General features: G+C 40.0%; 1 protein-coding gene and 1 pseudogene across 2 annotated transcripts; one reads left to right on the top strand and one right to left on the bottom strand.

Annotated features, from left to right (window-relative positions):
- Window positions 1-3,241: 3,241 nt before the first annotated feature.
- RPS29 (ribosomal protein S29) lies at window positions 3,242-5,164 on the bottom strand. The gene is made up of 3 exons (XM_082839312.1): window positions 5,051-5,164; window positions 4,713-4,812; window positions 3,242-3,514 (listed from the first exon to the last, which is right to left on the bottom strand). Exons 1-3 carry the CDS (start codon window positions 5,110-5,112, stop codon window positions 3,506-3,508), a joined length of 171 nt encoding a protein of 56 aa, XP_082695438.1. The 5' UTR covers window positions 5,113-5,164; the 3' UTR covers window positions 3,242-3,505.
- Window positions 5,165-9,951: 4,787 nt separating this feature from the next.
- Window positions 9,952-10,542, top strand: LOC309969422 (PRELI domain containing protein 3B-like; annotated as a pseudogene). Its single transcript has one exon. The product of its transcript is annotated as a PRELI domain containing protein 3B-like (transcript).
- The last annotated feature ends 1,470 nt before the right edge of the window (window positions 10,543-12,012 follow it).

Here is a 12,012-nt window from a genome sequence, read left to right as displayed (position 1 = left end):
TAATTCAAGTAAAACACTGTAACAGGGAAGAGCCAAATCTGACATGTTGGATCTATTTCTTTCACTTTAACCTTCGCTTTCCTTTGCTTTTGTTCACTAAAAGGATACTGTCTATACACAGGGGCCTGCCTTGGGGAACACTGCCCTCTGCCTGAATGTTAAAGCCAAAGTGCCTTTGTTCAGGGAAACATCCTGACCCTGTCCACCTGTGATGGCTGCAAGAAAGAAGAAATGAACACATCCTCTCCCCGGGGCTGGCCATTCTAGGGGACATTTGCAAATCTTATGGCCTTTTTACTTTACTTCCTCATCTCCTCCCCTCTCTGTTCTATAAAAGAAACTGGCATCCAAACCCAAAAAAACTATAAGATGGTTTTTTGGAGACATTAGTCTGCCATCTTCTAGGTCTGCCGGCTTTCCGAAGAAAGTTATATTCCTTGCCTCAGCACTCGTCTCCCGATTTACTGGCCTGTCGTGCAGCGAGCAGAGCGAGCTTGGACTCGGTAATAGCACTAAGAAAGTGCCTCACATACAGCATTCGCCCCAAAATTTTACCAATTATAGGTAAGACAAAAAGTCTGTAGAGAAAAATTGTGAAAGACTTCAAAATGGACCAAAAGGTTACTGGCTACTTTTCATGAAACTTAAAGCTCTGTCTAGTAGAATCTTGGGATGAGGAAACCTGAGCCTTTTGTTTGAGCTATTTTACAACTCTGCAAGTTATACATAAATGATACTTGTCCATGGACACGCAAATTCTGTCTGGTGGATAACTTGACCTCCCTCCCCTGTTGAAAATGCCAGTTTTACATTTATTTATAAATTCATTTCAATATCCTTGATTCACCTATTAAGTGTGATGCTTTGAATTCTCCCTTGAACTGGTAGAAAAATCTTACTGGTTTCATTAATGAGTTAAATAAAATCTCAACAGGTCTTTTAACAGGTCCCATTCAGCCCTAATTCAGTAAGTCAACCTAAGACTATATACTCTATGCTTCAAAGGTTGTTTAAACCTCTCTTATAAAATCTATCATATTTTGCCATCAACATTATTGAGCTTGGGCTTCCCTGGTGGTGCAGTGGTTAAGAATCCACCTGCCAATGCAGGGGTCCAAGCCCTGGACCTGGAAGATCCCACATGCCGATCAACTAAGCCCATGCGCCACTACTGAACCTGTGCTCTAGAGCCGTGAGCCACAACTACTGAAGCCCACACGCCTAGAGCCCATGCACTGCAACGAAGAGCAGCCCCCGCACGCCGCAGCTAGAGAAAGCCCATGCGCAGCAATGAAGACCCAACGCAGCCAAAAATAAATAAATTTATAAAAAACAAAACATTATTGAGTTTTACTAGGGAATTTAATTCAACAATTCAGGACCTACTATTAATATACAAGGTATCATGCTACATGCTGTGGTAAATATGAAAATAGTAGTGCTTGCCATCATGTAATTATCTTTGGGGACAAGAGGTACAGTCTTCCAACCTTACAGTGTGTTGTGGGTATTAAGAACGTCTGGCACATACATTTCAAAATAGAATCTTTAGCAGTAAGTTATTCAACCACTAATAGGGAAGACCAGCTGTGCACACCAGCCTTCGTACCCACTACCACCACACACACACACACACACACACACACACACACACACACACACACACACACACACACACACACACACACACACACACACACACACACACACACACACACACACACACACACACACACACACACAGGGACTGGCTAGGGAATGTTCCCTTCCACACATTCCCTCAACCAATGCATAATTCTTACAGGTGCATTTACTCAGGACTATCCCATTAAAGCGGTGTCCATTTCTTCCCCAAAACTCTCAAACACATACCAGACCTCATTTTCCTAAACCATTATGAATAAGCCTCTCTATTTCACCTAAATACTTTTACAACTGCTCAGCTGGCACTGCTTCTCACCCACGCACTCTATCAGAAAACTCCCACATCCTCAATCTCCTCTACCAAAATTCTATCCACCTCCTCTTCCTGTTTAAAACCTAGCTGTTCCCTAAAGACACTTCCCCAGCAACACTATGTTAAAAAAACAAAAAAACAGAAACTTCATGGGAGGTCCACCATAGAATTATCATGTACTCCTGGGATTCAGGGTCAGTAGAGGTGAATTTACCATGAAGCTCTCGAGACCTAAGCTTCAGTGTCCCTAGCTTTCATGAGCTCCCTAAGGTTCTTAAACTAGCAATGTGTTGCACTGTTTTTGAAAATTTCACAGCTAATTTAACCAGTCCGTTAAGATGCTTTTTTTTCCACTCCAGCTTCCATTGGCACACTTTCTCTCCTGTTGGATGACATTGTACCAACCAATTTTAAGAGGCAGTTACAGTTGATCACGTCCTGCTTGGCTTCTAGTATGCCACTTTTTGGTTCTCCTTCTGTCTACTTTGTTGAATCCTCATCTTCCCACCTGTCCCTGGAATAACCCAGAACAGTCTTCTCCATGTATTGTTCAATCCTTAGACTTTAGGGCTTAGATCTCATCCAGTCACAAGGATGAGATCCACAAATAGCATCAATTATTCATACTGAGGACAACCAGTTGCATCTCCAGTCCCAAGCTCCTGTCAACTCCAGATAAATGCCTACTTCACAGCTCCACGTGAATGTCTAATAAGCATTTTGAATTTAATATGCTATAAGCTGAACTTTTTCTTCCCTAAAACAACTTCTCAGTCCTAGCTCAATAGTAACTCTACCCTTCCAGTTGCTCAGGCCAAAACGCTTGGAGTCATCCTTTGCTCTCCCACAACTAATCCATCAGCAAATCCAGTCTTTTTCCTCTTCAAGAGGTCACTGTGACTACCTCAACTACTCTTATCCTAGCCCAAACCAAGCTCATTTGCCTAAAATATTCCAATACACTCGTTTCCCTGTCTCTACCCCTGCCCCACTAAAGATCTACTTTTGCTCACAAGACCCATTTTAATCACTCCCCACCCCACCCCTTCCACATACAAATAATTGAGAAATTTACAAGTTTTGCTAATTATACCAAAAGCTAGGACTGCCACCACCAGGTAAATGCTCAGAGCAGGTTTTAGTGCTAGCCTTCTTTCTCAAAATCAATTTTCTGTAGTTTTACTTTCACTGCCCAGCTCACTGTAGCCAGTCTACTCAAAAGACAATTTGTCTCAGGTTATATGCTGGATGCTCCTGTATATAGTAGGCACTTCATGGAACAAAAGATGTTAAGTATAAAAATAAAACTGGGATTTACCAGAGTCCAGCAAGAATACTTTTATATAACTGAAGGAAAATAAGACACATATTGTGAAGACGAATCCACTGAAGATAATTTTTAAAAGATTTCTATGAACAATTGGCTATTACATTCACATGAAAAACATTCATAACTGAAGTTTTATATTTTTTATTTTATATACAAAGAGTTAGTATTGTTTCTGAGGAAGGTAGATATGCGTGATGACCCATTCAAGAAGTTCACACTTAGTCCAACTGCAAAAAAAAAAAGGCAGATAGGAAATGAATTAATGCATAACACTTTAAATATCCATTTCATTCTCAGGAAAAAAAATGGCTCATTATAGAATGAGGTTTAAACTGGAAATCTGACCACCCCAACTAGTTATGGCGATCTAAAGAACTTAAATATTTACTGAACACCTACTACAAACTGCTCCAAAAATCTCAACAATTATATTTTAGACAGTGAGTTTTAATACTGGTATACCCACTTCTACCATCAAAGACATTTCCCGCTAGAAAAACACTACTACATAAAATGATCTTTACCAAAAGCTCAGGATGGTCATTAAGTAGGCAGCAAATTCTACCACTATTCTAAGGAGCCGTTCATAAATTAACTCATTTAATCTTAACCTCTGAAAAATGGGACACAAAATTACCGGGCTTGGGGCCATTCTCTGATCTACTACCTCCAACTAAGTTATCTGAACTTCCACAAAGTAATACTAAACATACTCTTAAGTATTTGGTCAAAGCCAAAAGTTTAAGATACTTTGTTCCTGTCACAGAAATCTCACATTAAACAACTTATATCCACTGTAACAGTAAAACATAAGGACACCTAATTTTAAAAAATACGTTCTACTCGATATTTTCGAGCTCTAATTATGAATAAAAAGGTAGTGACTGTTATTTTGTATCTCAAAGGGCCAATAAGGAATTAGTTTTCACTTCTAGCATTTAAGCGATTTTTAGGAGCCAAGAAAGCTTCATATATACATTAATTTCTACAACAACCCTGACAGTTATTTTTCACAGGCAAATACTTAGCTTTGAGTGACTTGACCAAAGTCACACGACTAGGATTCAGATCTCTGAATCCTAAAAAGGTCTACCTGGCCCCAAACCTCAAGCTCATTCCACTGCACGGCCCTATCCAACATTTCAGGACAGCGGACAACATATGTATTCTGCTAAAATTAGCTAAATACGATTAGACATTTAGTATTTAATTGTTCCTGAAAAGTAATTTTATGCAACATCATACATAGCACCTAAAACTGTCAGAAGTGGGTAAAAAGGAATGAGAAAGTCTACTTTTAAGGCCTTCACCTCCACCTCCATTCTATTAACATGACTGCCAGAACTTGGTCAAATGCCCACACCACGAACTACCCGCTCGTCGGCCCCTCACGGACACAGGAGAGCACGGCGTCGGCGGCCGTACCTTAATGAAGCCGATGTCTTTCGCGTACTGGCGGAAACACTGGCGGCACATATTGAGGCCGTATTTCCGGATCAGACCGTGCCGGTTTGAGCAGACGCGGCTGCAAGGAAAGAGATGACGTTACCCCAAGTCGCAGAAAGCAAAGTATTCGGCACTCGGGAAGCCACCACCCGCACTGCCTGCCAGTCTCCACGGACCCATCATAGGCCTGTAATGGCGGCAGACACAGCTACGATTCCGTCTCCCCACGCCGCGCCGCCCTCGGGCTCCTCCACAGTACATTTCAAGCAGCGTCGCGCCCCACAGCAACCCTTCCCTGAAGCTACATTGTTTCTCACCAAGAACGAGAACCCTGGCCGAATTTTCTCGGATGGCTCCAGTAGAGCTGCTGGTGCCCCATGTTGCTTCCTTGGCTGCAACAAGGCAAAAGGAAAGACAGAACGCACGCAGGCGCTCTTCAAAATTTTCAGACACAGCTTACCCAGAAGGCAGTGCTGACAAAGGACGCGTGCGCAGTGTGGCTACGCTGTTACGCTGGTGTGAAGAGGAAGCTTGGAAATAATCTAGGCGGGCACAGCTGATGACGTCACCACACCTCAGCCTCTAGTTTTCTCTTTCGCTGGCTCTCCCCGCCGGGCGCGGTGGCGCGTGCCTGTAGTCCCAGCTACTCGGGAGGCTGAGGCAGGAGGATCGCTTGAGCCCAGGAGTTCTGGGCTGTAGTGCGCTATGCCGATCGGGTGTCCGCACTAAGTTCGGCATCAATATGGTGACCTCCCGGGAGCGGGGGACCACCAGGTTGCCTAAGGAGGGGTGAACCGGCCCAGGTCGGAAACGGAGCAGGTCAAAACTCCCGTGCTGATCAGTAGTGGGATCGCGCCTGTGAATAGCCACTGCACTCCAGCCTGGGCAACATAGCGAGACCCCGTCTCTTTTGAACCCCCAGAAATGAGTTTTGAACCCTCTAGAAATAAATGATGTCACTATTATACCGTCTCTTCATCATCGTCTGAACCTTTTACATTGTTTTAATTAAAATTTTACACTTGGAAAAAGGATTTTTGCCTTCACTCAATACTGACACCTACTGGGGTAAACTTATAAAATAACTTAAAATCAACTGTAATAACTAGGAGTCAACGGTAGGAGTTCCCGTTTTGTGAGACAAAATACGTTTTCAAACGGTTTTTAATTGACACACTGCTCCTAGAAATACACCTACACCATTCCAGAAGAATGACACGACTTAATGTGTTTAATTTAATATTTAAACGTAGTTAGTTAAGTTTAAAGTAAGAAGCAAGTAAATGCCCAATATATGTTGCTTTGACCAGATGATTTGGTAATAAAATAACTAGTGAAAACCAAATGCCATCTAATAATCTGAAAAATGTCCCTAAAATCCACATGGTTATTTATAATGTCTTTAGATAAACCTAAAATTGTACATGGCTCTGATATCAAAGCTTTAACTAGATCTATAAAATGTACCACAGGGTGCAATAATGCGGGAAACTTTACACAGGAACTCTTCTTTGTTGTTTTTTGTTTTTGATTGTTTTTGGTCGAAAACAAGATGATAAAGGAAGGAGTCAAGCCAGAGATTTAAAAACCAGATATGACTTGATCCTGCCCTCAAAACAAATAGAGTGAGGAAAATAGGATTATCTCAGAGCCCTTCTTTCCAGTTTCAACTTTTTTGTTTTCAGTTTCAACTTTTACAATTCAATGATATGTATACAACTAAGTTAGTAGGACAATTGCATTAGATGATACATGTGCTCATAGAACACAAAAGGAGCAAAGAAGAAAGAGATTCATTCCAGCCTGAGGTTCATTTGAGGGGCCTTTGAAGTAGACCTTAAGTGAAGAGTGGGGTTTTTACAGGCGGCACTTGATGGAAGGGAATGCATAGTGAGAGGAAGAGTTTGAGCCCAAGAATGGAGTTGGAAAAAGCTTGGAGAGGATGAACAATCTTGTGTAACTAGAGAGAAGGATGCACAAAAGACCTAGTGATAGATGACTGAAAGGGTATTTTAACTTAAAGCCTGATTGTGAAGGGTCCAATGTCAAGTTTCTACAGTTTGCCTGGAATTTATCAGTCATAGATGTGTAGTTTCCAAAATCCATGTGCCTCTCCAAAGCTAATCAAACATTTCCCACCTATAGCCTTCTCAGACCTTTCCCAATTGGCCTCCGTAATTTTTAGAAGATTACAATGTTCTGAGATCAATTCCATAAATATTTTCAATACTCTGATATATAATCCTCTGGGCCAAAAGAAGTGAACTCATTTAAAAGTTGGGGGGAAGAAAAGACAAACAAGAAGCAATTAGTTACACTTGAACAGTAACAATCTCTTAAACTATCTTGATATTCAAGTAGTTCTTAATGTTTTTTCTGGTCTTGAAAGTTTTTCTTCTTGATGGAGATATTACAAAACTGCAGTTGAGAAGCTGTACTTCCTGCTCAGTCTTAAGATAATGTAGCACCATCTATCTCCACCGATGGTATTATCAATTTCTTTTCCAATAAAAAAGCTGAGCATACAGTTTTGGGCTTCCCTGGCGGCGCAGTGGTTGAGAGTCCACCTGGCGATGCAGGGGACACGTGTTTGTGCCCCGGTCCGGGAAGATCCCACATGCCGCGGAGCGGCTGGGCCCGTGAGCCATGGCCGCTGAGCCTGTGCGTCCAGAGCCTGTGCTCCGCAACGGGAGAGGCCACAACAGTGAGAGGACCGCGAAAACAAACAAACAAAAAAGCTGAGCATACAGTTTTAAAAGTCCATTTTAACCCAATGTTTGTAAAGAGCTTTTAGCTTAATCCTATACTCTTCTTACAGATTCCTATTACTCTTCTGTATTTGGCTTTTAAATTCTTCTCTTAAAACATATTTCCCCCTAATATAACACATACTGAGTTCTCTTTCTTTCTTTCTTTTCCTTCTTTCTGTCTTTCTTTCTTTTTTTCTTTCTTAAATACAATAAAATACAAAGGAGAAGAAATGTGCCATAATCTCCTAGCCCAGATAACCCCTATTAATATTTTCTTTTGGAAAAAAATAAAAGTAATACTTATAAGACTGACACATTCTAATGGGACAGAGTATAGATATTATTTTTGAATTTAAGCACATTGGAATGACTGCATGTTAAGACACCATTATTCAGATATCTCCTATTTTCTTCCTTAAGTTATTCTCACAATTATTTGTGATTCTACATCCATAATTTGTCATTTAAAGACATACATCTCCCTTGAGCTATCTTCAATTTCAGAACTTATACATATATATTCATTTCAACAGATGTTGATATTTTAATTAATTGTATACTCTAAAGCAAAACACAGATACATAAAGTATATTTTTTAACTTTTTATTTTATATTGGAGTACAGTTGATTAACAATGTTGTTATACACACAGAATTTTGTTTGTTTGTTTGTTTTTGTTTAGCAGTACAAGGGCCTCTCGCTGTTGTGGCCTCTGCCGTTGTGGGAAACAGGATCTCGACGCACAGGCTCAGCGGCCATAGCTCACAGGCTCAGCCGCTCCGCAGCATGTGGGATCTTCGCAGACCGGGGCACGAACCCGCGTCCCGTGCATCAGCAGGTGGACTCTCAACCACTGCGCCACCAGTGAAGCCCATGAAGTGTATTTTTAAAAGTAAGTTTTTATCCAACCCAGACCCCTATTTCTCCAGTCTCCCTGTCCAAACCCACATGTTATCAGGATCTTTAAAGAAATAAGTGTAGCTATCTATCTACCTATCTACTCATCCACTCACAGAAGTATATGTGCATATCTATGCATGTATACATACATATGTATAAATGTGTCCATATACATATGTTTGTATTTATATATATTTACTACATTTATTTTCATTTATACAAACAGAAGCATACCATACCCAATGGTATGATTCTGTTTGTACAGATAGATCATACAAATAGATCATAAAGCATCTTAGAAGAGTATAAATGCTATGGAGAAATATATAGCAAAAATAGGGAATGAAGTGAAATTGGAACATCTTTGAACATTCCTTTGCATACTTAAATTATATCTATATCTACATAGTATATCTATATTATAAAGTATGTCTGTAAAATAAAATTCTGGAAATGGGACTGTGAGGCAAAAGAATATGAACTTTTAAATTTTTAATAGAGATTACCAATTTGCCATCTATAGAAATCATAACAATTCAACCAAATACCCATAGAAAATATCTGTTTTTCCACACTCCCCCAACAGTGCGAATTAGCAAACTTTTTTATATTTGTCCTTCTGATAGCCTAAAAATGGCAAGTGTTGTTTCAATTTGAATTTCGATGCTGCAGAACATGTTTTGCTATGTTTATAAGCCAGCCATGTATCTTTATCTGAGAACTTCTCCTTCCAGTCTACAACCCGCTTTGGTAATGTGCTGCTGGGCTGTAGTTTGTATATTTGTAAATATTTACATGGAAGAAAATTAGCCCTTTGACTTTTCATGTTGGTTGCAAAGTTATTCTAGTCACTACAACACCAGGTTCTTATTTATTTCTACATTTATGTTCCAGGTATTCTTCCATGCAAAAAGTTTTAAAGTTTATGTATGAAAATTTATCAAATTGTTAGGTCACTACTTTTAGGTTCTGTGTCAAAATTCTAAACACGTTCTACTGTGTTTTCTTGTTGTACTGTTACATTTTTGGTTTTCATTTTAAATCTTGAATCCACCTAAAATTTATATCACCATCCCCCAGGAGTAAGGGAGAAATCCAGTTTCCCTCCCTCCCAAATGGCTAGCTACTCACTCTAACTCAAGAAATATTAACCAAATGCATAATCATCGGTAAGCTTACTCTATTCTGGCACAATGTAGGCTCTCATAAACATTTGTTGAATGAATATTTAGATAGTCATTTACTCATTCATTCTTTCTACAAATATGCATTGAGTACCTACTATATGTGAACACTATGCTAGATATTGCATGTAACAGTAGTGACTCAGAATCTGTCCAGGAAGCTTGTAGTCTAGCAGTAAAGACAGGCATTAAATAAGTAATCATATAGCAATTATTTTGGACAAGATAACCTAAGATTCCTCTTGCTGTGAACACTCAAACTTGTTAGAAGAAATATGGTATGTTTTAAAATGCAGAGTTGGCGGCTGAGAGGCGGGGCGGGGGCAAGAGTGGCTTCTTTGCTTCATTGTGCCCTAGCGACACCCGGACACCGCGCGGGCCGCCGGCACCATGAAGATCTGGACTTCGGAGCACGTCTTTGACCACCCATGGGAAACTGTTACGACAGCTGCAATGCAGAAATACCCAAACCCTATGAATCCGAGTGTGTTTGGAGTCGATGCATTGGACAGACACATAGATCCCTCTGGAAAACTGCACAGCCATAGCCTTCTCAGCACAGAGTGGGGACGGCCTTCCATTGTGAAATCTCTTATTGTTACAGCAAGAGCCAAAACATATGTGCAAGAACATTCTGTAGTGGATCCCGTAGAGAAAACAATGGAAATTAAATCTACCAATATTTCATCTACAAATATGGTTTCACTAGATGAGAGACATATACAAACCACTGCCTCAAGACCCAGAAAAAACTGTTTTGACTCAAGAAGCCATAATTACCATGAAAGAAGTCAGTCTCAGCAGTTAACCTCGAAGGACTGATGGCAAGTACGATACCGTCAAATGCTAATAAAGGCCGAGAAGCAAATGGAGTGGGTAATACATAAATTAAATGCTGAAATTGAGGGATTGACGGCTTCGGCAAGAGGGAGCATAAGGACACCAACAGCGGCAGCAGCATTTGTGAAGAAATGATAATGAAAGTTGATAAACAACACCCAGTTCCCCAGGTCTCTACAAGCTGACAGTATATTTATTTGTTATTTTAAAAAAATACAGGTCTTCCCTGGTGGCGCAGTGGTTGAGAATCCGCCTGCCAATGCAGGAGACACCGGTTCGAGCCCTAGTCCGGAAAGATTCCACATACCACAGAGCAACTAAGCCTGGGCGCCACATACTACTTGATCCTGTGCCCTAGGGCCCGCGAGCCACAGCTACTGAGCCCATGCGCCACAACTACTGAAGCCTGTGCGCCTAGAGCCTGGTGCTCTGCAACAAGAGAAGCCACCGCAATGAGAAGCTGGTCAATACAACTAGAGAAAGCCCGCGCGCAGCAACGAAGACCCAACGCAACCAAAAATAAATAAATAAAATAAATTAATTTTTAAAAATAAATAAATAAATAAAAATACAACTATATTTTCGGTAGAATTTTGTTTTTTGATAAGCTGAAGAAAGACTATTTGACTTGACCAAAGCCAAGAGGTGCAGTGTTTCTAAATAAAAGGGATCGGCTGAAATTAGTGTTGTCTGAAATGACTGCCTGATTTTGAGGATTCCAGTATTTATGTGAAAATTTAACAATTTTTGAAAAGTACTTGAAAATTGATTTTGGCTGATTAAACCTCCTTAAGGTAGAATTTTAAAGCTTTTCACGCATTGGAACTCTACCTAGTTTTGGACCAACCCCAGAACCAAGCAGAGCCACCTCTTACATACCCATGACTACCCTGCTGCAATAAACTTGTAGAATTTGCATGAGGGAACTCACTTTTAAAGGAGAAACTGTATAGTTTTAAAAAGACATTGATTGTATAAAATAATTTGCTCTACTATAAACCACCATTAAAAATCACAATGTTTTAATTTGGTACTTAACATTTTTGGAGTAAAAACTATCACAAAAGTAATAAATGATGCCAACAAAAATATACTTTATTGTGTTAAAGAGTACTGTATTGGTTTGCCAAAGTTTTGTAACTTAGTAAAGGTATTACCTTCCTTGGATTTGTACTTTATGACTTAGTATGCTGTATCGTGGGCTGGTCATGTTAACTGAAAAAGTCATTGCCAGAATTTTGCAGCACTCTAAACTTAAACAGAAGAACAGCTGTTCATATCTTTTAGCATTTCACATTTGCCTAACTTATAAATTGCCATGTGTCAAAATCATGGTTCTGTAATTGCTAAAGCATGATATGCCAGGTTATTTGAATCTAATTACTTTTTGAAGTTAATTACGACCACAAAACATCTTTTTTTACGTGAAGAGCTGTACATCATTTGAAATTACTCAAATGATGTCTTGCTCTGATGCATAAATTCCAGGGACTTAATGTCTTTAATAATACCGTGTCCCTGCAGGGGATGGAGGCCGTGGAGAAGAAAAAAGAATAATAGGGTGAAAAAAAATCATTGACCTAAACTAACCAGTAGGTGAATTGC

Source organism: Leucopleurus acutus, assembly GCF_964270905.1.
Source record: "Leucopleurus acutus genome assembly, chromosome: 1".
NCBI lineage: Eukaryota > Metazoa > Chordata > Mammalia > Artiodactyla > Delphinidae > Leucopleurus > Leucopleurus acutus.
The sequence above is the reverse complement of the archived record's forward strand: the minus strand, read 5'-3'. Positions and strand labels throughout refer to the sequence as shown.

Bases quoted from the DNA above. Each gene is read 5' to 3' on its own strand.
- RPS29 (XM_082839312.1), bottom strand. From the start codon at position 5,112: ATGGGGCACCAGCAGCTCTACTGGAGCCATCCGAGAAAATTCGGCCAG. The intron at 4,813-5,050 runs GTGAGAAACAAT...CTTTCCTTGCAG, and splicing joins GGCCAGGGTTCTCGTTCTTG to CCGCGTCTGCTCAAACCGGC.